The 24685-nt window shown below is 47.6% G+C and overlaps 4 protein-coding genes and 1 long non-coding RNA gene across 10 annotated transcripts; 3 read left to right on the top strand and 2 right to left on the bottom strand.

The window, feature by feature from the left end:
* Positions 1-3442, bottom strand: LOC120819187 (glucose-induced degradation protein 4 homolog). Its single transcript, XM_040176357.2, has 6 exons — positions 3043-3442; positions 2666-2725; positions 2235-2342; positions 2039-2140; positions 1810-1940; positions 1-947 (listed from the first exon to the last, which is right to left on the bottom strand). The coding sequence occupies exons 1-6, from the start codon at positions 3232-3234 to the stop codon at positions 884-886; spliced, it is 657 nt and encodes a 218-aa protein (XP_040032291.1). The 5' UTR covers positions 3235-3442; the 3' UTR covers positions 1-883.
* Positions 3443-3592: 150 nt separating this feature from the next.
* On the top strand, positions 3593-6266 carry atpaf2 (ATP synthase mitochondrial F1 complex assembly factor 2). Its single transcript, XM_040176354.2, has 8 exons — positions 3593-3954; positions 4037-4081; positions 4238-4386; positions 4570-4667; positions 4755-4835; positions 4915-5027; positions 5222-5337; positions 5453-6266. Exons 1-8 carry the CDS (start codon positions 3858-3860, stop codon positions 5588-5590), a joined length of 837 nt encoding a protein of 278 aa, XP_040032288.2. The 5' UTR covers positions 3593-3857; the 3' UTR covers positions 5591-6266.
* A 182-nt stretch (positions 6267-6448) lies between these two features.
* tom1l2b (target of myb1 like 2 membrane trafficking protein b) lies at positions 6449-15155 on the top strand. 6 transcript variants are annotated; one of them, XM_078102592.1, is made up of 15 exons: positions 6449-6592; positions 6998-7082; positions 7725-7803; positions 8051-8200; positions 8660-8794; positions 8943-9089; positions 9320-9436; positions 9588-9721; positions 9837-9888; positions 11185-11362; positions 11800-11926; positions 12034-12136; positions 12730-12789; positions 13324-13360; positions 13453-15155. In XM_078102592.1, exons 1-15 carry the CDS (start codon positions 6541-6543, stop codon positions 13605-13607), a joined length of 1611 nt encoding a protein of 536 aa, XP_077958718.1. In that variant the 5' UTR covers positions 6449-6540; the 3' UTR covers positions 13608-15155. The 6 variants fall into 6 exon arrangements, with proteins under 6 accessions (XP_077958718.1, XP_077958717.1, XP_077958720.1 ...); XM_078102591.1 differs by having other exon boundaries at positions 12031-12136; XM_078102594.1 differs by lacking the exon at positions 12730-12789.
* Positions 15156-15353: 198 nt separating this feature from the next.
* On the top strand, positions 15354-16983 carry LOC144407943 (uncharacterized). Its single transcript, XR_013467656.1, has 2 exons — positions 15354-15488; positions 15725-16983. It is a non-coding gene; the product is annotated as an uncharacterized LOC144407943 (long non-coding RNA).
* Positions 16984-19400: 2417 nt separating this feature from the next.
* Positions 19401-21410, bottom strand: foxl3 (forkhead box L3). The gene is made up of 3 exons (XM_040176356.2): positions 21220-21410; positions 20271-20439; positions 19401-20175 (listed from the first exon to the last, which is right to left on the bottom strand). The coding sequence occupies exons 1-3, from the start codon at positions 21372-21374 to the stop codon at positions 19753-19755; spliced, it is 747 nt and encodes a 248-aa protein (XP_040032290.2). The 5' UTR covers positions 21375-21410; the 3' UTR covers positions 19401-19752.
* Between the last annotated feature and the right edge of the window lie 3275 nt (positions 21411-24685).

The raw sequence follows: 24685 nt of genomic DNA, 5'->3' as shown, positions 1-24685 counted from the left end.
TTTTCTTTTTTCATATACATACACACATTATATATACACACGAGGATAGAATACAATTCTGTCTCTGAAAACTGCAGGTTTTATGTTTGAAGAGTGCCATGTTAAAAGCGTTGCATAGTCGAGGGGACAGAAACGTGGGGATGGAGAGCATCTTCGTTTAAAAGGACAGACGAGGGAGTAAAAAGCTCTTTGTTTGATGCAGTGAAAAGAAAAAAGAATACTTGTGTTTGTTTTGGCTCTGAACCTCCGCTGTCAAACCCTTAAAAACCCGTCAAGAAGCTCGTCCTGCTCATCATTTGTAACGTAAAGTCCGTCTTTGTGCAAATGTAATGCAATAGAACAAGATCCACAGCAGCCACATGTCGATAATAATCTCTGGGGGGGGGGGGGGCTCGTTCAGCTCGTCACTCACATTGCAGCCTTTAAAAGTGTCACTCAACCATCCTGTTGGCGGACAAACAAAGAGCCCCAAATACTGCCGCTGTAGCTTATGGGCTGATTAACGCTCCGATCAATCAGGAAGCCAAACTCCTCGCCCACCGACATGGCGTTTTACTTGGTTAGAGGTCGTGTCGGCGTCCTCAGAGTCGTCGTCCAGGGGGGGGGGGGGAGGTCATGTGCGTTCATGCTCACCCGTCATTGGCCGAGTGAAAGCCGGCGACGCTTCTGGTTGCAAACAGAGCGTGCGAGTTTTTCAAACCAGACGTTAAAACTGATGATGAAGTCCTGCGGCCCGGTGGGAGCTGCTGGTTGGCATCCATACATTCATCCGTCCACCGGTCACTCTGCGTCCGATTGTTGGCCACGCGTACGAGTCTGCAGACCTTCTGCTGTGACCTTCGCCTGTGTCCCATCACGCGAGGATCCGCGGAGGCAGCCGGGGTCACCGGAACTCGTAGACGGCAGCGCTGTGCTCGGGAACGTGGGTGAGGTTCAGGGACTGGTACCTGCAGCATGAGGACACCACACGGGTTACAGGCACAAGTGTTTGACTGACCAAGCTTTCACCACCTAGCGGGGAGGGTTTGTGGAGGCCGAAGATGTTAAAAAGAACATCATGTGGACTGTATTAAAAGTCTGAAGCATCTGTTCATCCACACCAGGCCGGAGTCTTCTGATACAACCGAAGTCAAAAGCAAGAATAAAAGGCTTTGCTAGAATAAAAAAGTTGGATGTTAAGATGTAAAAACTCTTGACTTGAGGAACTGACAAACAAACAAAGTGCGTTCAGCCTTTTCCCTGTGTGGGCAGCGAGGTGGTCCTCTGAAGAAGCTTTAGAGGACCATAACATTCGTCACGACGGTGAGGAACGTCCACATTACAGCGGGAATGACACGAGCGGCCAAATGAAAAACAATCAGAGCGGGAAACGGCTTCTGGGGATCGGTCGCAGGAAGGGATGAAATATACTGGATGGAATTTGGGGGGCTGCTTGTAACAATGGCCGAAGCATTATGTGCAGAGGCGCATGAAAGGAATGCCAAAGAATGTCAAACCAAATTGAAAACACTAAAGTACAAGCGGGCCTCAGTTTGCTCCCAGCCAGGAATGACAACCATATTAATCAAATGCAACAAACTGAGGGTCGGATTGTTCTGCTTCATCCGTATAAGGTTACACAGTCTAACTAGGAGCTGTTCGCAAAGGCCACATTCATCAAACGGTAAAGATCTGAGCGCAGCCTGACAGACGCCGCAGAGACGTGGACATTCGGTCCATGGAGGACTTTTCCCCGAGCACATGTTGCAGCAACGGCAACCTTCCAGCAACAAGTGTGCTGATTTGAAAAATGACTCCAACGGACTTTACCATTCGGAGCTCCTGTGGTAGTAGTAGCCCTCGATCGTTGCCGTGGATTTCTGGAAGCATATGTAGTAGAATCCAGCAAAGGAAGCTCCGCTTATGTCTTTTATTGTGTGGTCGGGCACCAGGAACTGCTCCTGCAGGGACGGACGGGCGCGAGAAACAGAAGCAGCTGCAGCCCAGAGGTGACTTAATACAACATGTGCATGGTCACACCGAACGTGGGGCGCCTTACCTTCCACCTCATGAATATGTAGTCAGAGGTCTTCAGATCCTCATAGTCAAAATCATCCGAGTTGAATGACTTTGCGTACTGGTAGAAAGCCTGGAACTTGCCCTTGACAGAAGAAGCGATATAAGGATTAGGTCCCGGTAGACGCGCCAGCTGCAGGGCGCTGGTGAAGACCACGAACCAAAGCTGCGAGCCTCACCCAGTGCTTACGGTCCACATCCTCGTCTGCGTCCCACTTCCGGGTGAGAAACGGCCGCTTCCCGCTGATGATCTCCCCGGCGAAGAACGTGGTCAGAGTCGGGTATTCCTGCGACAGAAAACCGCTCACGTTACCGTTTTCTGCGGATTCTGCGAGTCGGATTCATGCCGGTTTGGCTTTTCTTCTCTTTGTCCCGTCTATTATTGATTATTATTATTGAGTCTGTCAGTCACCCTATTAAATTATAGGGTGGGAATTCACCGCTGATAATCAATGTTTATCATGAGTTTTGTATAGAATGACAGTCGAGTCTTTAGGACGTAACGTGACAGCATGAACACGAGAAGCAGACTAAACACTCGTCTTACAAACACAAGGAGTGTTAAATGCTTCATGTTTGTGGGTCAATAAGAAGGCAAATGCTGGCACACCTCAGTCAGCCCTTTTATCTTCAGGTAGCCACACAAGTAGGAATCCTCCATGGTGACATGCTTAAAAAGAAAAGTGCACATTTACTTCATGTTCAGAGTTTTACATTCAAATGACAGTGTCAATCAAATAATGTAGACGGATCTTTTTGACAAAACTAATACTTCCGCACAACAGCCACAAAGATGCGGGTTTGTAAAACTCAAACGCAAACTGCTATCGATCAGTGTTGCACTGCATGTGTCTTTCTGGTTGAGGGGTGTTGGCAGGCCGGAGCTCACCGCTTCCCAGCTGTCAATCATCACTACGCTGTTTGACAGATCATCAACCCCCCCTGACAGCTGCCCTAAAGCGTGAGATACGCGTTCCACTGCCCCACCTGCAAAACAACCTCCACGTCGTAAGAGTTCCCTTTGCTCTTCTGGTGGCCCCTGAACTTGGAGCCGCTGTACAGCAGCGAGGTGACAACACCGGGCTGCCGGGTGTTAATCGGCGGCGGAGGAATAAGCGAGGCCGAGGATGCGAAGGCCGCGGCCGGGGAGTCGCTGGCGTGTCCAGCGGGGACAGGCATGGCTCCCGCTCGGCTGGCTGGGCACGGGTCTCGGTTGATTGCAGTCCGAGCGATGGTCTCTGTCGGCGTCTATGGAGAAGGGGGCAGAGGACCGGGAGGTCCGCCGACATTCGAAACCCCTTCGATTCCTCCACAGTTTAGTTTACCAGGCGCCAAGCTTCCAGAAAAGTATGTGGACTTCGAGCAGCAGAATGCGCGCTTCCCATTGGCCGACAGAGTTCACCTGGCCTACAAACCGCTCGCTGATTGGCGCGGATTGCGGAAGGCTTTGTGGGGGATATATTTCTGTAGTTCTCTCCTGTGGTGTTACGGTACGTGGAGACACTTGTTAAAACTACACTTCCCTGCTACGAGAACTGTTTGCGACGCAATCTTTCAAACACAGAAGGTCACACGCATCGCCGGGGCTGCTCTTCTAAAGCCGAGCGAGAAAATGCGAACCAGTTAATAGAGGTATAGCAACTTTATTCAATTGGCCACTGACGTTACGGAAGAAAACTACTCGATGCTAACACGTATTTATTAAGCTAGCGTTCGACGAAGTAGAGAATCGCTGTCAGAAACTAGCCTAGCCTGTCAGCTAGCTTCTCTTAAAACCATAAATATCAACGTTACGTCTTCACATGACCACCACTATGTTGAGGAGGCTCCACAGCCGCTTAGGACGCGTCCTCTCTCCCGCTCACCTGTGCACAAGAAGTCAGTCCTCAGCCACAGCAGGTGAGATACGTCACCAGTGTGCACGAGGTCGGAACGTACCCTCGTTGTTCTTGTGTTGACACGCGTGATGTGTTGTTTCCAGAGCGAAAACGGTTTTATCAAGATGTCAGTATATCGCAAGGGGAAGGTACGTGTCTTAAGTCTTCTGTGATTGATTGGGGACACTTTGGTGCTCTTCACTGTGACTGTTCAGCACGGCCCTCCTCTATGTGTGATGTTTTAGATTTGAAGAATACACACACATTGTCCTGCTTAAATGATATATTCCAATCTTTCCTTTTAGCTGGTTTGTATGAGATAAACCTGGACAGAAGGAAATTGAAAACGCCGGGAGGGAAGCTGTTCACAGTGCCAAATGAGGCCCTGGCCATCGCCGTGGCAACCGAGTGGGACGCCCAAAGGGACACGCTGAAGTTCTACACCATGCACCTGGTACGACTGGAGGAGGGTCTATGTTTGCTTAGGATTGCTGGATATTCTTTGAGAGCTTTATTTAAAGGTTTTAAAATTGAGCCTTCCAGTAATCGTCACGCCGAAGGCAGGAGGGGAGGAGAAAGTGTGTTGGTGAAGGGCATTAAAAAGACTGAAAATGAAATGTTGGGGCTCTTCCTGCAGAGTACACTATGCAACACCGCTCTGGACAATCCCACCCAACGTAACAAGGACCAGATGATCACTGCGGCCCTGAAGTTCCTGGAGACTGACACTGTCTGGTATACTACTTTGTTTCTTATTAACTTTGACTTGATGTTATTTCATGTTTCCTGGCAGATGTGGCGTCGAATGTTTGTTTTGTGTAGTTACAGAGTCGATGAGCCCAACGCCTTGGTTGAGCTGCAGAAGAATGAGTGGGACCCTGTGCTGCACTGGATGGAAAAAAGGTAACGGGAGCGTTCGCTTTCCTCAAGGTGCATTAAAACACTTTCCTCATTGTCTTTATTTCTCACAACCCAATTGCAGATATGATGTCACCATTGGGTCCTCGTCCAGTATTTTGGGTCCTGAGATCCCAAACGCAACCAAAGACACTTTCCGGCAACACCTGACTTCTTACAACTTCTGGTCCCTGACAGGTGAATCACCTCCAAGCTGATCCCAGACAAACATTTAGTTTCTTCTGAAATGGGCCATGTTTTAGAAATGTTCTAGTTTGGGCTGTGTGGTAATTGTAAATACGTGTAATAGTTGTGTTATTACTTTTGCACTAGCAGTAAGCTTTAATTGTAGAAGGACAGAGCTGAACAGTAATATGGCTTCTCCTGTGCAGGTCTTGAGTATGTGATCACCCAGCTGAAGTCTGTTGTGTTGTCCATGGGGATGATTGACAGACATCTGACAGTGGAACAAGCTGTGCTGCTCTCCAGACTGGAGGAGGAATACCAGGTAGAGTATTCAAATATGTTTTGCTGTTACGGCTTCAGTCTAACAGTTGAGTTCCTGCTGCTCTGCCTGCAGACAATCTTCCACTCCTCTAACATGTTTTTCCCCCCCTGCACAGATTGGGTTCTGGGGGAACGTGGAGTGGGCCCATGACTATGACATGTATGAGCTGAGGGCACGGACCGCAGCTGGAGCTCTTTTTGTTCACCTCGCATCGGAGAGTTCGACTGTCAAGCGCAAACTAATGCAGGACTGAGATGGATGAGCTGAAGCAAAAAAAACCATCAAGTGTGCCCTCAAACCGAGAACACACCAAGCAACTCTGTATCTGTGCTTCTGTTTCTATTGAGACAAACGACACATGCTGTCTGCTCTGTTTGGCAGTGATGTTTATGGAGTCAACATTTTCTGTCTTTATGCAGCGTTAAATAGTGAGTTTCCAGTCATCCGTAACCTGTTGGACCCGCTGCGTGGTTTCAACAGAGCAGTGACTAATGTTGTTGTCTGTTTGGTGGTGGAATGTTAATTCCGCGTCTGCTTTTGCACTGTGCCACATTTGTACGGTGCAAAGGACAAATTCTACACCAACGGCAGACTTTCCATTCTAATTGTGCCGGGTACAGTGTTTGGTCTGCAATACATGAAACGTACTGCGTTCAAATTATTTTCTGTAGTTAATATTGACCTTATCCATGTTGTATTTATTTTGTCATATTCAGTTTGAGTTGTGTATACAGATACCGATTCATTAATATAGTCTCCACTTGCAGTTGTATTTCTTCTCAAAAGATCCAATTGAAAAGTAGACGGACTCTTCATACATCAGTCATTTCAATGTGCAACGTTTAAGGTCTTGTTACTATTACTGTTGAGATTCCACCTTTGTAAGCAAAATGTCAGTAAAGATTATAGTGAACTAAAGTCCAAACAAAGCCTTTTGTTGCGTGTTTGTTGTTTGTCTTTGGAATCCAAAAGGATGACTGCACAGTCCCACAATTACCGTTAAGAGTTTTATTACCGCGACCTTTGGTGTCTTTTATTTACCATCGCCCGACTCTCGTGACGGACGTATCAGCTGTCCAGTCACGCCAAATGTCAGAATTTCTTAGCCAATTACGTTCCTTTGTGGGCGGGACGTTTAGGACGTTTCCTCTTTTTTTTTTTTTAATCGTCATCGACCCATGGACCTGTTTGTTGTCGAGTAAGATGGAGTTCCTTCTGGGAAACCCTTACAGCACCCCGGTGGGGCATTGCATCGGTATGTAACCGCATGTTTATCACTCGGCACCGCGTAGAGATGCGTGTGGGTCCATGTTCGATGGTCAGTTACGTGCTGGCGTTAGCATGCTAACGAGCCCCAACGAGTTCTCTACAGCCGGACCGTTAGCCGCCTAGCTAAGTGCTAGCTGCGCTAGGCGGACTGCTAGCGCTACATTTAGCAAACTAAAGCTCTGACATCTGTCATTGTCAAGTTGAGGTGGGACATAAAACAGTCATTTGTGTGTGATTGTAATTGTAATATCTGAGAGGGTGATTGGTAGAAGCCACCGCTAACAGCTCAGTAGCCGCCCGGCTTCGTCTTAATGATTGTCGGCTCACTTTAACTAAGAAGGCGTCTCTTTGGGGCTTTTTCCCCCTTTAACCGAATGTCGTGTGTTTCCAGAGAGAGCCACCGATGGCTCTCTGCAAAATGAAGACTGGACTCTTAACATGGAAATCTGTGATCTAATCAATGAGACCGAGGATGGGTGAGTTCAGATGGAAGCATGCAATGAATGTCCATATCTGTTATTGATTAACCCGCTTGTATGGGCTGCATTATTGATGTCTCCCATTTGCATAGTGCGTTGCTGGAGAAGGACACATTATCAGAAGGGATCCGTTTCCTCTTTTCTCCATCTGTGTCATACTAGGAGAAGATGCTTTGGCTGTATGCAAGGCCTCATTGCTTATCTCCTTCCTCCTGTAACCCCGTCCTGTGTGTTTAAAGTGTGTGGTGTGCACGTCTTGTTTGATCAGCAGGTTGTAAACTGAATCAGCATTGGCGTTCCGTCTGGGGAATGTAAAGGGTGTTACTGCTGTGAGGATTATTTGGTCTGTTAGTTGAGTTAAGAGTGTAAAAGTTAATCATTAGTGCCTCAGGTAAAGTTTAACAGCCACTGTGTTCATGCACATTGGCATGTACCTGTACCTGGAATCAGGTTTTTGCAATTGTGTCCATCATTCATTCATTCAGAATGCAGCATAAAGAACGCCGTCAACTGGGTAAATGTGTTTGTTCTGCATGGAATTACTTTATCAATCCATTTAAAAGCTCTGGACTTACTGGACTATGTTATCCTTCATGTTTAATTCAGACTTGTTACGTGTGTGTCGATGTGTGTGCGCAGGCCAAAGGATGCGATTAGAGCCGTGAAGAAGAGGCTGAATGGCAACAGGAACTACAGAGAAGTGATGTTGACTTTAACGGTGAGTATTAAAATGCTACAGTATTAAAAAGCGTTATTTATAAAGTCTCCTTTACCAATCAGACAATGGAGTCATATGTGATATTAAGTGCTATCGTGTTGTTTTTTTTAGTTTATTGTATTATGTACAATCTGCTTTCACCGATCATTTAAACTTTCTGTGTTAGAAAAGCTAGAGCTTGAAATGCCTGTAAACGGATTTGATTCACAGTTTAGAGTGACAGCGGTTTCTTCTCTGCATCCGTCAGGTCCTGGAGACGGGTGTGAAAAACTGCGGCCATCGCTTCCACGCTTTGGTCACCAGCAGGGACTTTGTGGATGGCGTGCTCGTGAAAATCATCTCCCCTAAAAACAACCCGCCTACAATAGTTCAAGACAAAGTACTTGCACTTATTCAGGTACGGTTAAAGGCACCGTGGGTGCATGTCAGAGGCCCGGCCACCCCAGGCACAGCCTCAGGTGAAGCGCAGTGGCTCTAGTTACCTGTCGCAGCTCATCTTACACTGCAGCGCTCTTATTTCTGCCAGTGAAACCACGTCGCTGCGCACACTGTGCTGCGTGCGGGCTGGATGGGCGGATCCGTTGTGTGTTTTTGTCTAGTCATTAGAGGGGTCAGCTGGGGAAACCCGGGTGGGAGAAGGTGTCACACAGTCGTCCCTCTACACAGCGGCAAGTCTTGTTGACTCATGGAGATGATGAGCACAACAACTAGTCGTTGTGCACCCGATGTTACAAGTGAGCATTGGGTGCACAACGAGTAGTCATGACAACAATAAAGCAATTCTTAGTTGCTAACTAACAAATATGTTTCCATGCCCTCTCTTCCTCTCACTCTTTCCTTACCCTCCCCCCACCAGGCGTGGGCTGATGCCTTCAGGAGCAGTCCAGACCTTACAGGTGTGGTCCAAGTTTATGAAGAGCTAAAGAGGAAAGGCATCGAGTTCCCCATGTCGGACCTAGAGACCCTGTCGCCTATACACACGCCCCAGCGGGTAGGAGGGAGTAATCAATGTCCTCGTCACTTTCTGACAATATTACTTTTCTTATTATTCCTCCTCCTACGCAGCCTAACTTTACTTTTCAAATGGAACTAGAAGAAAGTTCTCATGTAATTTGTCTGTCTTCCACGGCTGCTTCTAGTTGGCTTCTGCTCCGGAGGGCGACTCCACCCTGCATAAGTTCAGCGGCTCTCCTCAGCCCCCACCACAGGTGGTCCCCCCTGCCTACATCGCCCCTCAGGTTCCCGTCGTCCCGGCCTCTGGATCCATCAATCCCACAGCTGAGCAGGTAGCGTCCATTATTAAATTGTCTCCTGTCATTTGCAATTCTTTATGGCTGTTTATTGTCCTTCTTTGCACACTTTTAAGTCCAATAACATTTGAGACCAGTTGAGTTATTCGTTAAACTTTCCATGTTCCTTCGGTCAGGATTCTCTCCCCCTAAGTGATGTCGTTAAATTCAAGCGGGATAATTCTTAATAATATAAAAACTGTACACAAATTCACTCTAACGCACAGATCTGCCGGCTGCGCAGCGAACTGGACGTCGTCCGTGGAAACACTAAGGTGATGTCAGAGATGTTGACTGAGATGGTCCCAGGACAGGAGGACGCCTCCGACTATGAGCTGCTGCAGGCAAGTCATTGCGTGTGCGTGTGCGTGTGTGTGTGTGTGTGTGTGTGTGTGTGTGTGTGTGTGTGTGTGTGTGTGTGTGTGTGTGTGTGTGTGTGTGTGTGTGTGCGCGCGCGTTTGTTGAAATTGAAATACAAAACGTGTTTGTGTGCAGGAGCTGCACAGGACTTGTAGGTCCATGCAGCAGAGGATAGTGGAGCTCATCTCTTGTGTTTCCAATGAGACGGTGACTGAGGAGCTGCTGCACGTCAACGATGACCTCAACAACATCTTCCTACGCTACGAAAGGTTGGAACACAACGAGAAACGCACACCCGCAGCGTGTCTTCCCACCAGCAGCATTTTGTGTTGGCACAGAGGTGGCGAGGTGAACTGAGAGATGTTCCTTCATGTTGTCCGTCAGGTATGAGAGGTTCAGGTCTGGGAGGTCCTCTGCTCAGACCGTCAACAATGGGGTGAGTCGCTTCACCTGTCTGCAGCTTCTGAGCCAGTTGGTCCACGTCATGATTTGTCACACTCCGATGCCGGCGCCTCCAAGCTACCTGTCAGTGATTGACCACATTTACATACCAAACGACAACCCAGAGGAGATGTGCACGCAGTTGCTTCCATTAAACGCTAATCACCTTGACTATTGCGTCGACTCGCACGCAAGTCCCGTCCAGCAGGGGGGACGTTGATCGAGGCGACGGCGCATTCTGCTGTTGCGATGGGCTGATTGTATTTAGACATCCACCAATGCCGCGGTTCCAAAAAGGAGCTTCAGGACTCTGAACGGCTGCTGTCGGCATCGGATAGATTTCCTGCCTTTATTTCGCTTTTTATATGCCTGTTTTTGTCCTTTCTTTTAGCTTCTGACATGCTTTGTCATGCTCACCTCTGTACTGACGTATATTACTGCCTCGCAATGCTCCCTCATCTCCCTGTGCTGATCGCATGCCCCCAGACCTCTCCGGCTTTTATTACGTTTCTGCTGTTTCATCTCATCTCTGCACCCGTTCATACTTCTTAGTTTTACAACAAACTCAACGTGGACCAAAAACATGGCGGGAATCCCGATGAGAAGCATGGGGCAAGGATGCTTAACCCCCCCGTTGGGTTTGCAGTTAATCAGGCAGGCTTTGTCTTCCATGGATATCCTGCCATTACAGTGTGTTCCTGCACTGGCATGTTACAGCTATTCACTGTGTCTTCCCTTTCTGTCCTTTCTGTCCTTCTGTTTCTGTGGCTAGCTGACACAGGCAAGTATGAAAATATTGTCACGCTCCCTAAATGAGCAGCCTCACTCCCCCAGCGCCCCTCCAAACATGGCTTAGTGGTGTGCCCCCCCCCCCCGCCCCATACGGCATGTGTTGACTGGTGAACAGCCGGACTGATGGTGACGGAAGCTTTAAGATGGCAGCAGCTGAATCAATGTCCCCTCGCGTTTGCTTCTTCTTAAACTGTCGGGGTTTGGGATTTCTAAAATGGTTTTAATTACTTTCCTGCTTCCTACCTTCTTAAGGGGACGCTTCTCTCCGTATTGATAACCAGCACTTTTATTCTTATTGTAAATGTTTTAATCAAAAGCAATGTTTATGCACCCCCCCCCCCCTTAAGAAACAGGGTTTTTAAGACGCTCTCTTAAATTCCCGCTGTCCTCCCTTACGGTCATTTTCATGCTCTCCTGAAGCAAACCCACGTGTTTGTCACCGTGAACCTCCTCTTCTAGACTCATTCAAGAACGACGCTATAAACTTTCCCTTCGCCAGGTGTTGAGTGAGGCCACCGAGGACAACCTCATCGACCTCGGCCCAGGCTCCCCAGCAGTGGTCAGCAACATGCAGAACGCCCCCCCAGCCAGCCTGCCCTCCGCTGCCGCCGCCGCCGCCGCCCACGCAGCAAGGCCCTCCTCCCCGGCCACCTTGGCCTCCCGCCTGGCCGGCCTCGGTATGTGTACCTGACTTCTCTCACCGAATAAAATCCAACTTCTGGAATTCATCTAATATGTTAGCAGGCTAGTTAGCGACGCCTCAAGTGTTTCTGAGGCGAAACGACTTCTTTAGAGGACACTCGCTTACGTTACTGGATTAAAGGAAGTTTAACCCTTTGGGATTTCGTCGTCTTAATGGGAATTTGATGGATAGCTTAGCATTAAAACGCTCTAGTGCCATATCTAATGCAGATATCAGATATGTGTTGTTCTTCCTGTCTAACTACCAAGAAAGAGACAAAGTCATTTCCTAAAAAGCTCTTCCTTTTAACCTCTGACCCACACGTTAAGGTGTCATGTGGCACCAGTGGTTGCTGCAGCGTTTCTTCCTCAGTGAATGAGCACGTCGTGTTGCACGCTGCACATTACCCGTGTTTCCCCCCCCCCCCTGCAGACGTCGGCGCCGACAGCGTCAGCAGCACCTTGAGCTTTCTGTCCAGCTGTAAGTCCCCCGCCGGCCAGGACGACTTCGACGTCTTCGCTCAGACGAGGACCGGCGCTCTGCCTGAGACGCACAAGACGTAAGGACGGAGTGTTTCAGAGGCTCCTTGTTAATGTTCCCGTAGATCCGTTGAATGTCCGTCAGCCGATTGTTTCAGCTCCATTCATGTGCCTCTCGTCTCAGCGCCGCCGCAGCAGCAGCAGCAGCAGCAGAAGAAGAAGAAGAAGAAGGCAACGCCTGCGAGGGCCGCCCCCCCACCCTGGATGTGCATCAGCCCGCAGCAGAAGCGGTGAGTCTCAGCGCCACGTTGTGATTCTTCACCACCCTAGAAACACGTGTGTGCGCTAGACCCAAATATCTAAAGTATTTAAGTTCCAGCTCCTTCATGTATATCTATATAAAACATTAGCGTGTATTATGTGTATATGAATAAAGAATCCTAGCTGCTTCCCGTTAGGCGTCACTCAGCGGCCCGTTTTTCCTCTTAACTCGACCGTGTCACATGACCGGGGTGAATGGCGGCTAAATGTTGTTCTCTGTTTGGTCGATGTTGTATGTTGACATGTTACACATGTTGTGTGTAACATGTCAACATGGGGACTGCTGGAGAAGGAAAAGGCCGAATTGGTGTTTTCTGAGAGACCTGCTCCATTCATGAAGTGTGTGTGTGAGTCACATTGATCACGTGATCATCACTGTGTGTGTGATGCTCCACACACATTGTTCTCCATTCCGTGTCTTTATTTGCCGTCACCAATGACTTTAAGTTGCATTTGAGTTAACGCTGAACTTCCTTTTAAGTCTTATTTTCTGTTGTTTGTTTGGGGCGTTTTTTTTTTCTTCTTTTTCTTTTGTGGCGTGCGTCTCGACGGCGTCTCGTAGGCCGCCGGAGGCCGGGCCGCTGTCATGGATGACATAGAGGAGTGGCTCTGTACTGATGTGGTGAGCCGTCATGATTTTTTTTTGCTGCCTGCAGTTCTCTCTCACTTCTCTTTAACATTTCTTTTCCTCCCTTGGTTGATCTAACGTTACTAACGCTGTGCTGTGAAGCTATAGTCAAACATCTGGCCTGTGAATGGCTGAATCCACCTGACTTGTAGCTGTGCCAAAGATCATATCGCACCCAAAATGTGTTATTAACTTATTTTAATGTTGACATTTTTTTTGTGAATAATAATAATAATAATACATACATACAATAATAATAATAAGAGTTCATGCTCATTTCCTGCAGATGTTCCACAGAATATCCAGGTGTTCTGGTTGGAAAACAACCGGTGAATTTCTTTTGGTCCTTTAAAAAAAAAAATGGGCATCAATAGAATTATTTTTTTAATTATTAATTTAAAATCAGATTTGCGCAATGTTGGGCGTAGGCCAAGGTAAGCGGCTCCGTGTGTGTGTGTGTTTGCGGTGGTGTTCAGTGGATTCGTTTTGGCAGTTTGTGACGTTGTTGTTGTCCCTGTTTTTCATCAGCAAGGGGACGAAGTTGAAGAAGGCGTGACGAGTGAAGGTGGGTCGTAAATCTGTTGACGTCCCGCTCGCCGTCCGCAGCGTCGCTCAAATTCACGTTGTCCTTCTCTGCTCCCAACGATCCGCTTCCAGAGTTCGACAAGTTCCTGGAGGAGAGGGCCAAAGCGGTGGAGAAGGTCCCCAGCTTGCCGTCGCCCCCCAGCGGCGAGCCGGGGGCAGCGCAGGGAACCCCCAACCGCAAGAAGCCAGACAGGCCGGAGGACGCCCTGTTTGCCATGTCGAATTAGACCGTTGACCTCTGACCCCCGCCTAAGGCCTAAGACCCGACCAGCCGAGCAGCTTCACCCAATGACACTAAAGCACCACGACCACCGTTACGATTCAACTCTTCTCCACGACGCTACAGACAAGAAAGGGAAGACCAAATCAAACGTCCTGTTTTAAACCCACCACCAGACCATGGACCCCCCCCCTCACCCACCCTCACCCACCCTCACCCCCCTGAATGGAGCCTGGTGGCCACTACGAGGACGTCAGAGCATCACGTTGCTGCTAATTCTCAGACTTTTCTAAAAGGTTCTTGTTGTTGTTGTTATTATGAGTAGGGCATTTCTTACCTGAAGCCCCCCCAGCAGGCATTAAGCCCCCCCCCTCCTCCTCCTCATCATCACGCCTCCACTGCAGAACAGCGCGTTCTCCTAGTGGGAAATCAGCTGCTGAGAGTCGGGGGAATTGTAAATGTGTAAATGACAAACGTGGAGTTTATGGCTCGTGTGTATATTTGCGACGCAGCAGCTGATTCATGTCGTCTTTGGGAAGGTTTTTATCTTTCAGCTGCTTCCACCTCACTGGGGTCGTGTTTTTCACAAGAAAAGGGAACCGATTTTCATCCAACACACACGGCCGTTTTGGAGGAAGACGACGATGAAGGGAAGATGTTTTTTTGGTTTGGCCACATTATCGTTGACAAACAAACACTGTTGGGATTATTTCACATAAACGTGTCTGTACCTGTGCAGGTAGTTAACTCCACGTGTTCTGTATCGTTGGGCTTTCCTCTGTGTTTGGGATCATTTGGTGGAGGGTAGAAACGAAGGAAAAGACGCACTACAGCAGCTGTGTGTGTGTGTGTGTGTGTGTGTGTGTGTGTGTTTTTTCTTATGCTGACGTCTTAAGAGGTCCGACCTTTCAGCCTGACATTTGTTTCCTGAAATGAGATTGTTCTGACATTTTGCTCTTTCGACAGTAAACTATGAAACGTGTTGCTCGACCACAGGAAGCTGAAAACGAGCGTCCCGGTTCCACCTGTCCCGCTAACGGCTAACCGCTAACAGCGTGTCGTCAAGGACTCTTCTCCACGTCGGTGGTTTAAATGCCGTCACTGCGGAAGAGAAGGCCGTGTTTTAGTGGCGTGCGGTTTAGTGCTTTTCTTTGTGGACTTCAGGTTTCTTTCTATCCGTCGCTGCTGCCCGCTGTGTTTTGATGTCTGATGCTTGTATCGGTTTGTGGGTTCCGGTCTGCAAGAGAACAAGAGAAGCTCGTTCTCCCACGAACACACAAATCACTCTGAAGGATTTGCACGTGAAGAACCGCAAAGGTGGACTTGGACACCTACAGAGAGCGAGAGGCGCGTTTAACGTTTATCTCTGTTGCTGTGATGCTTTGTACCTGGATCCTCTGCACACCGGGAACAACGCGTGTCTCTGTGCCGCCGTGGGAGGGGCCGGGGGGGGGGCCGTGCTCTCTGGCGGCTTCTTCTTTCCTCCGTCTCCCGTTTCTCTCTGTTGTTTTGCTTCTGCATGAACTCTAATAAAACATCAGCGTGTGTGTGCGTCCTCCTGCTGCCTGGTTATTCCTCACTGCAGGATGGAAGCGCTGATCCGCCGCCCTTCTTCACATGGCAACAGCTGAAGCTGACCCGTGGTAAACCCTCCCCGGGGGCCCTCGGGGGGCCCCCCCCACCACGGGCTTCCCCATTGGTCGCCTGGGATCGCCTCATCCCGAAACACGGCCCCACACATTCAGCCTCGGCCACTGGACGGGGTTCCCGGTCAAAGGGAAGCAGGGGGGGGGGGGGTCTGTGGGACGGCTCTGCATCGCTGCGCTCCACATGTGCTCATTCACATTCAGACTTTACAGTGAAGAGGCTGTGGATTCTTCTCCGGGAGGTAAGAGAAGATGCTTTTGTGCCAAACGCTCCTTTTTACGGCGTAGCAGCTGCAGAGTCTGATGGTAATTTGAGGAATGGTTCCTGAGGCGGTGGGCGAGCCCCCGCGTGCGGCCCGGTGGCGTAGGACAGTGCAGCGTTGCGTGTGCGTATCGTGCGTCGATGTGGTACAGAAAACAACTGTGACCCGTTGCTTAAATCGAACATCACATTCACTCGTGGGTCCGTCTGCTGCAGAGGCCCGAGTGGGAGGAGCTGCTGGACTCCAGAACCAGTTCACCAGGGAGCACCAACATGGAGCATCAGCTCTACATCAGCCCCCCCCCCTGCTGTTTGTGAGGCCCCTCTTCACTAGCAGCTGCATAGCGCCCCCTGCTGGTTTTCATCCTGAAGCATTAATAAAGCTGACGATGAAAATCCGTTTCCTGCACGAAGCAGCATCCAGCGCTGAGGAGCTGTGGTGCATTGTAGTTGCATTGCATGTTGTCTGACGCTGCAATGGATCTCCTCTGCAACACAGAACTCAGTCATACGACTGCAGACGGATCAAGTACATTCACAATATGCACTATATATTGTACTTGTACTTTAGTATATTCTTGTGTTTACGCCACCACATTTATTTGATCATTTTCTGTAATTACTTAATATAATTTTATTATACAATCTTATACATACATTTACCCCATATATATAAAAAGACAAACTATGGATTTTTTTTCATTACATATTTCAACCTACATTTTTTTAACTTCATTTTTCAACAAAAGATACTTTGCATTTTTTGTATATTTTACTCCTTTTTTTTTTTTTTTTTTTCAAAACACTTCAAAATATTAAGACGTCTTTTTCAAAACCTTTTCTGGCTTAATGTTTTTTGACTTCTTTCCTACATTTTTCAACACAAAATATCTTGATCAAATGTGTTTTACTATTTTGACTTTCTTTTCAAAACAATCATTTATCGAACACATTTCAACTTTCTCTTCTGTACTTGTTTGACTTTTTCCACAACATTTTTCAAAAGCAGATATTTTTACTCTTGAAAATATGAGATATATATATATCATATTTTCAAGAGAGTAAAAATATTACACATTTAGACTTTTTTTCAGGACAGCTTTTGGCCTATTTTTCTCAACATTTTGACTTTTTTTTACTTAATATTCTTTTGACTTTCTTTTTACAATTTTCAACCTAATATTTGACTTTTTTTCCCAAACTCTTTTTGACCCAATATTCTTTTCATTTATTTTCCATTCTTTGGAGTACAGCAGGGTGGTTTTGGTCATAAGCTCAGAAGGTTTTCCACCTTATTTTGTTTACCTCTAATGTCATTTTGAAAATTACATATAAACCGATTTTTACTTTTCAAATGTTTCAAAAATAACATTTTAAATAGTTTGAAATTACCTAAAGGGAAAAGTAGGTTGAATTGTACAACTTTGAGGTAGTTCCCTGCTGGGCAATATTAAAAAACTACTTTGAAAATTAAATGTCGACCAGCTTTTCTTTTTTCATTACATACATCATAAGAACATCATCACAAAGCACTCGTACGACGAAAATTGGATTTTTGCAATTACGTTTTTTTCCTCAAATACCAGACACACACACACACACACACACACACACACACACACACAAGGACATATCGTGTGAAATTGTATAATTGCATTTTATTCTCAAGTTCACTGTGATTTAAAAAAAGACAACAATGGGTCAAAGGATCTAATCACGACACCTTTTGCACAATAACCTTCCCTCAAACCTTACCACGTGTGGAATGTTGTGAAATGAGAACTGACCAATTCAAACAGATGTGTGGCAGATGTGTGAGTCATATTTCATGTCAAAGATCTTTGTCAAATTAAACTCAGTGTTTTCCATTTTCCTCCTGGTTTTCCTGGCAGGGAAATGTAACGTCCCCCAACTGCCATTGATCGACATGTGTTGATTTTCTCACCCACAGACCCCCCAACACACACACACACCTACACACAAACACACACACACACACACACACACACACAGTGAAGCCAGTTTGAAATAATAGCTCGTTCCTGCTTTAAAGTGCACACTGGATGTGCGCCTGCAGGTGTGTGTGTGTGTGTGTGTCAAAGGCCTTCAGGTGTGTGTGTGTGTGTGTGTGTGTGTGTGTGTGTGTGTGTGTGTGTCAAAGGCCTGCAGGTGTCTCTCTGTCTCTCCGTCAGCTCGTCCTCGGTCGTTCATCCTCCTTCAACCTCACGGGGAGAAAACGCACCAATATTCATCCTCGTCGCTGTAATCTGACCGCTAAACAAACACTGAGGATCAAATCACCTAATTGTGTTTATGAATCGCTTTTTATTAACGTCGCGCTTCACTGGTTTCCCAATTTCTTGTAGCCGTTCTGCTGCTCGTGTTACCTGGCGGCCGAACGACGGCTGCAGCGACAAACACCGATGCACATAATCATGAACAACATATTAGAGGCCTCGCAGAGGGATGGAGGCCAACGGACGCATTTCTAATAGTTGTTTAATAGACGCCGTTGGTTGGGACAAAGCGCCGGCAGCCACAGTTTCACGCGTTCCCCGACAACGTGAAGTGTGCATTGACTTTTCGGGCCTGACTGGTGCCTTGCTTCCTCTTTAGCTGCCTCAAAAGACCCCCGCGGCCCCGCAGCACTTTATGCTAAGTTAATTTACCCAAATACGTCCGCGGCGGCGGCCCCCGCTATTCAACATCAACAACTTTGTTAATGGAAACTTGCTGATCCATAAACATGTGTGCAGACGTTCGCTGGGGGGCAGTTCACACGGGAATGTTGGAGCTCCAGATCGATGAGGGGAAGATTTGCAGAGCAGGTAAGAGGCGTAATTATAATCGCGTCGGGAGGTCGCCGCGTGTTTGCTGCTGTATTTAAATAGGGTCACATCTCAGCATCACCTTGCAAGTGTTGAGCTATATTAAATGCCACTCATGTTAAGTGCGCTGAAACCCTCGTCTGATGTAGTCAAGACGTAATATAAAGGTTAAATAGAAAAATGTCCCTTCAACACGCTATGATTGATCTCCTCTGTACACGCGTGGAAATGTTGGCCCTCTGTTTCGCGACGCCTCTCTTAAGTGTGCGTGATGGTACGAGGAGGCCCGACTGGATCAGAACTTAAGTGTCAGTCAATCAGGATTTCAAAAGGTCAATGAAAATCATTTGCAAAATGTTTGGAAAAGGTCAGAAACAAGCAAACGGTTACTGATATTTAAATGAACACGGCTCCGTCAGCACATACGTGCTCGTTCTAAGCGTGTTCCGTGGGTATTGTGTTCACAGTGGAACTTAATACTAATAACCAGACAAACAGGACTCTGTGACTCACAACACCAACAGTCAGTCGGGGATCGAAGAATTCTACAAATCGGAGGGAAAAAACAGGAAACGGTGCCAACGGCTGTCAATCCAATTCAGCGTAAAGACGGCAAAATGCAGAAGTCCTCTTTGTACCTCGCCTGGTTTCTTTTTACTACTTTAACCGCTTATCTGTATGTTTTGACAATAACTATGTAGTACACAGAGTACTTTATGGAACCAGGAAGAAAGAGTCAAAGGGTCTTTGCTCAACATTCAGTTCATCTGCATGAGGAGAATCATCTGCACGAGGAGAATCATCTGCACGAGGAGAATCATCTGCACGAGGAGAATCATCTGCACGAGGAGAATCATCTGCACGAGGAGAATCATCTGCACGAGGAGAATCATCTGCATGATTTTGTGAATTGGAAACCAATCGTGGTTCAACATGTAAGTCAGAAACTTGCAGCGTACTTTCACTAGAAAGATTCTTCTTTTCACCGACTGGTTAATCTGCTTATACAAGTTGTGTTTTTTTTAATGAGTTGGAAGGAATAAATGTCCTTTAACAGTCACATTACATTATTAACACGTATATTTCTTGTTTTATTTGTGTCTGGAGGGGATTTTGAGGTCTGTAGTGAAATGTGTGATTATTCACTCTGATACATTTATACAAATCATTGTGTCCTTTTACCAAAGAATCGTCTCACTTTGATTCAGAGTATTGTGGCGTTTTAAAGCGTGTTGCACGTGATCGTGGCTCCCGTGAACATACACGAAGAGAACACTGGAACCTACTCTGTCAGCACGCCGCGCTACGTGCAGGTCAATGCGTCTCCGTCTGGGATCCGTCCCGCCGTCTGTCCTCGTCTTCGCTTCTTTGGTCCTCGCGGTGCTTTTGGAGATCGAGTCCCGTCTCTCTTTCCTCTCACAGCGCCCAGAAGTGCAGGTTCAGATGTGGGGGCTCCAGGACGTGCAGGGGGGCCGCCGGGGGCCCCGCGGGGGACCTGAACCCGGCTGGGGGCGGACCCGGGGCGGACAGGATGTAGTCGATGCTGAACTTGATCTCGGACTCCGGCTTTCCATTCGGGGGCGGGTTTGTTGGCCTCGGCCTGTCGCGGTTCAAAGGGCAGACGGGGGAGGAGTCGGGTTCGGGCCCCTGCCGACCGCCGTGGCTCTCCAGCGGGCGGGGGGGCGTTTGCCTGGCATCCCGGAAGCCGATCTTCACGTTCCGGCGGCGGCGGCGGCGCCGGAAGTTCCCGTTCTCAAAAAGGTCGAGCATCGATTCGCAGCCGCTGGCGAAGGTCCAGTAGTTCCCCTTCCCCTTTTCGTTGCCCTCCGTACGAGGAACCTGAGGGGGGGGGGGCGAGAACACAGCGAACTTAAAACCCCTTCTACTCGACTGGGCGACACGTGGAGGCGTGCGGCGGCGTGCGGCGGCGTCACCTTGACGAAGCAGCTGTTGAGGGACAGGTTGTGGCGGATGGAGTTCTGCCAGGCCCGCTGGTTGCAGCGGTAGTACGGGAACCTCTTCATGATGAACTCGTAGATGCCGGACAGAGTGACGCGCTGCTCGGGGCCCTGCTGGATCGCCATGGCGATCAGCGCTATGTAGCTGACACACGGGCACGTTAGCGACTCGGTGGATGAAACCAGCGTGTTCAGCGTAATACGATCATCTAATAACAGAAACCTGATGCAGGTTGTGAATCACCGTCACATCATTTTACAACAGACGCGTGTCGCTGAGCAAAAGTCACACCTCATTTTGGTAAAAGGTTGTCAGTTGAATTCCACACTTATTCTTTTTAATATTAAATTCTTAATTCTGATAAGATAATAAAACAATGTTAAATAAACTAAAGAGAATATTATGATTAACTCAACGAGGCTAGAATGGAAGCTTTTAATTAATTAATAAATCAAACAGAATTTAAACAGATCTGATAGAAAAGATAAAGTATATAAAAATATATTTTCATTTAAAACTCGACCAGTGGTCCAGAAATAAAAAATAATAACATCTGGAACTAAACTAAGTGGATATTAAGAGAATGATAAAACACTATTGATTATGTTTGTGATTAGTTTAGTTTATTTATTTGTATCAGTAATATGTGACAGGCTGACTTTTTGTTCACAGACTGAAAGCGAGCTGCACAAGATATATTGTTTGGTTTTGTTCGGTCAGCCTCAGAATATATTTTTTTTTAAATTGAAAAGAAAAAAAATAACAATAAATTAAAAAAATCAGAAAATAAAATCAGAAAAATGTCTAAATGTCTAAAAAAATGTAAAATCCAACAAATGTCTGAGACTTGCTGGTAGACAAAAGAATGTCACACTTTTTAAGGTGACATTAAATGACATTAAATGACCATAAAGCGCTCCGTACCTGTACGCCGGTCTGCACATCTTCTTCTCCTCGTCCGTGCTGGACGACGGGTATCCGTCTCCGTCGTAGTTGAAGCAGTTGAACGGGTAGTTTGAGTTGTCGAACATTTCTGCACCGTGAGGAGCCGGACGGGGGGGCCCACCTGCACGTCTCATCGGACCCTCCTGCTCCGCTCAGCCAGCCGCCGCTCTGAGCCCCACTGATGACGGCTGCCTCCACCCACACGAGCCCCCCGAGCCCCCCTCTGCTGCCTCCACCCACACAACCCCCCCAACCCCCTGTTTGCTGCCTCCTCCCTCCACGTCGTCCCAGCTGCTCTCAGCCCCACCCCCCCCCCCTTTGCTCTTTCACCTCTTGTTTTCAAAGCTTAAATTCACTAATTCTGTTTTTTCATCAGCAGCACTGCTCACGTTTTAAGAGTCAAAGGAATCAACATTCATATTTGAAACTCAAACTTATATGAGACGACTATTTAATGTAAATGCTTTATTCTTCATTTGGTTTGTTTCCAATTGTTACAATCTTTCTTCCAGCTGTTTAGAAACGTTTAGTCCGAGTAGACGGACGTAAAAACGACCAACAGGAAATGCAGAGCCAGCGGTCAGCGCATCAAAATGACCCGCGGCTACGTGCTGCGGCTAACAGGCTGAGCACAATACGTTCATATTTGCAGCCCCCCCCCCCCTCCGCCCCCCCGCGGCGGACGGGAACATGTGCATGAATGGAAGCTGTCTTTGGTCGGTTTCCAGATCTCGATCCGAATCGGACAAACTGCATAAGAGAAAGTCAAAGACGCGGTGAGAAGAGGAGCGAGCTGCTGCTCAAAGGTCAGGTGGGCTTCAAATGCGGCCTCAAGTGATGTCACCGACGTCATGTGACACACCGTGTCATGTGATCTTCACATGTGCAGCGGTCGACTCTGCAAAAAGAGTCCAACATGTGGAATTATTAGTTTTCTTTGACTTTGACTCCAGGTCGTCTTAGAGTAGCAGCGGGGTTATCAATGCCCCCCCCCCCCCCCCAGCCCCCCGCCTGCCCCCTCCTGCCCCCCCCTGCAGGATTCTGGGTGGTCCGCCTTCATGTTTTATTTTGCCTCTTTCTCTCTGCCTGTACTTACAACAGATACCCCCAAACCAACAAACAACACTTTGTCTTCTTTCTCTGTTAACTCTTTAGTGTGTGTGTGTGCGTGTGCGTGTGTGTGTGTGTGTGTGTGTGTGCGTGCGTGTGTGCGTGTGTGTGTGTGTGTGTGTGTGTGTGCGTGCGTGTGTGCGTGTGTGTGTGTGTGCGTGTGTGCGTGTGTGCGTGTGTGTGTCCACTGTGGCAGACGTTTAGTCAACAACGGGAAGTTTTGCAGATGTAATCTATAATGCTCTGTAATGGCCATAAATTGTTTCCGTGGCGATAAGGCGGGGGATGTGCACTCGGAGGGGATCTGAAGGGGGCAATCGGAGGCCCCCCGAGAGGCGACAAACAGCCCCGGGGCGACTGGGCCTCCGTGTGTGGCACCGGCGGGGTGGGAGGAGCCGGTGGGCGCCGTACCGGGCCGACGCTGTGGAGCTGGTTAAAGCAGCAGAGGGGAGCTGGTAGAATAAACCACTTCCTTTCTCACCTGGACAGTAAGAACACACACGTGAGGATGCTGTTCAGTCTAATAAATGAAGACATGAAGCCTTTGAATCAACCCCTGCAGGCCACAGAGAGGGGGGGGTCCTCGGGGGGGGGGGGGGGGGGGGGGTCCTCAAGGGGGGGGTCCTCTGGTCCGCTTAGTGACACTAAAGAGTCCCTCACATGTTTAAACCCCCAATGGCGTCGTGAGGCCTTTTGGCTACAATGACTCTTTAAGCGGTTTAATCCAATATGTAATATCAGTAATGTATGATATTACATAAGATTCACTCAGGTGTCCTTCTCACCTTTTCTAGTTTTAATATTTCACACTTTAATTCTGAAAGAAAGAATACATATAGCTGACGTGACAAAAATATGTTTAATTACAAAAAAAAATATTTTTATAAAATTCAATGTATTTGTTTGATTAAACTATCCAACAATTTTCTGATATTTCTGATATTTATAACATTTATAACGGCTGTAGAAATAAATACTAAAAATAGTATTTTTCTAACCTTCGTTCGGCTGATAAAACGCTCTGTTTTTCCCTCCGTGTGATTATTTACAACGTTCTACATCAGGAGGTTCATATCTGAACAGCAACACGACTGACTTCATTGACCAAGACGTGACCAATGAGCCTGTTCGCTGCAGACGGGGGCAGAAGCAGTAGATGAAGGACCGGGTGGGGGGAGGGGGGGGCTCGCCGTGTCAGCTCGCTCTGAACTGAGATCAGATCAGCGCCGCGGGGCTCGCTCCCATGACGAGGCCTCCGCTGGCGTCCTGTCTGCTGATTACGGCCCTCGGTTCTCTTCTGGTCACTGCGGGTCCCTCTGATGGTTGTCTGGGACTTCCTCCATTCACAGCTGTGTGCGTGTGCGTGTGCGTGCGTGTGTGTGTGCGTGTGCGTGTGCATTCATGTAAACCAGCCAAGGAGCTTCACCCGCCGGTTCTGAGAGGAAAGGTCATGAACACGCCTGCACAGCGCGGCTAACCGATCAGGAACAACGTCTCCTGCAAACCAACACACTGCACACAAACCTGCCGTCCTTCTGAGGAGCTTGATAAGCGTCTCACGTGGAAGTATTTCATATTAATATTAATAAACAGACGCTACTGGTTCTCTTGTTGAAGCCGTGTGAAACGTGAAGGTTCTTCCTCAACACGTTAAGGGGAAGAAGAGGGATGAAAAGTCCTCAAGAGACAAAATGCTGTAACTATAAGGTGAAAAGATTCCTATTTAAATGACTCCTGATAAAAACAAAGCACTTGAAACATTCTGCTTATTTTGTTTTATTGCACTTTTACCATGATGCAAAGAAATGGAGAGAAATCCACAGAAACCATCAGTTGAATAAAAAAATCAAAAAAAGAACAAAGTTTTCACTAAGAAGACACCATGAAGGTTCACTGGTCCGTACGTCCGCGCACACCGAAGTGTGACTGTTTAATAAGGGTTTGGGTTCCTCGTGGAACCGCGCACACACACACACACACACACACACACACACACACACACACGGATCTCACCTGCAGCTCGTAGGTCAAAGCGTTCGGCTGTGAAACCAGACATTCAAGTGTTTCTATCATTGCACAGGCACTAATGTTCCTACCGAGTATAATAACCAAACCCACAGTTACATCTGCTGTTGGTAACGAATGAATTTACATCCTGAAGAAAAATAATCTCTCCACAACAGCAACATTTGGACATCAAATATATTACAAAGAAACAATAATTTAATTTAGAGTTTGGCTTTTGGTGACGTATCGAACCTCATATCCGTCGCACTGAAAGGAGAAGATTGAATGTTGTAAACGCGTTGGAACTTAAAGCGGCTCCATCCTTGGA

This window comes from Gasterosteus aculeatus, chromosome 5 (genome assembly GCF_964276395.1).
Source record: "Gasterosteus aculeatus chromosome 5, fGasAcu3.hap1.1, whole genome shotgun sequence".
NCBI classification, from domain to species: domain Eukaryota; kingdom Metazoa; phylum Chordata; class Actinopteri; order Perciformes; family Gasterosteidae; genus Gasterosteus; species Gasterosteus aculeatus.
This window is presented reverse-complemented; position numbering and strand designations above follow the sequence as displayed.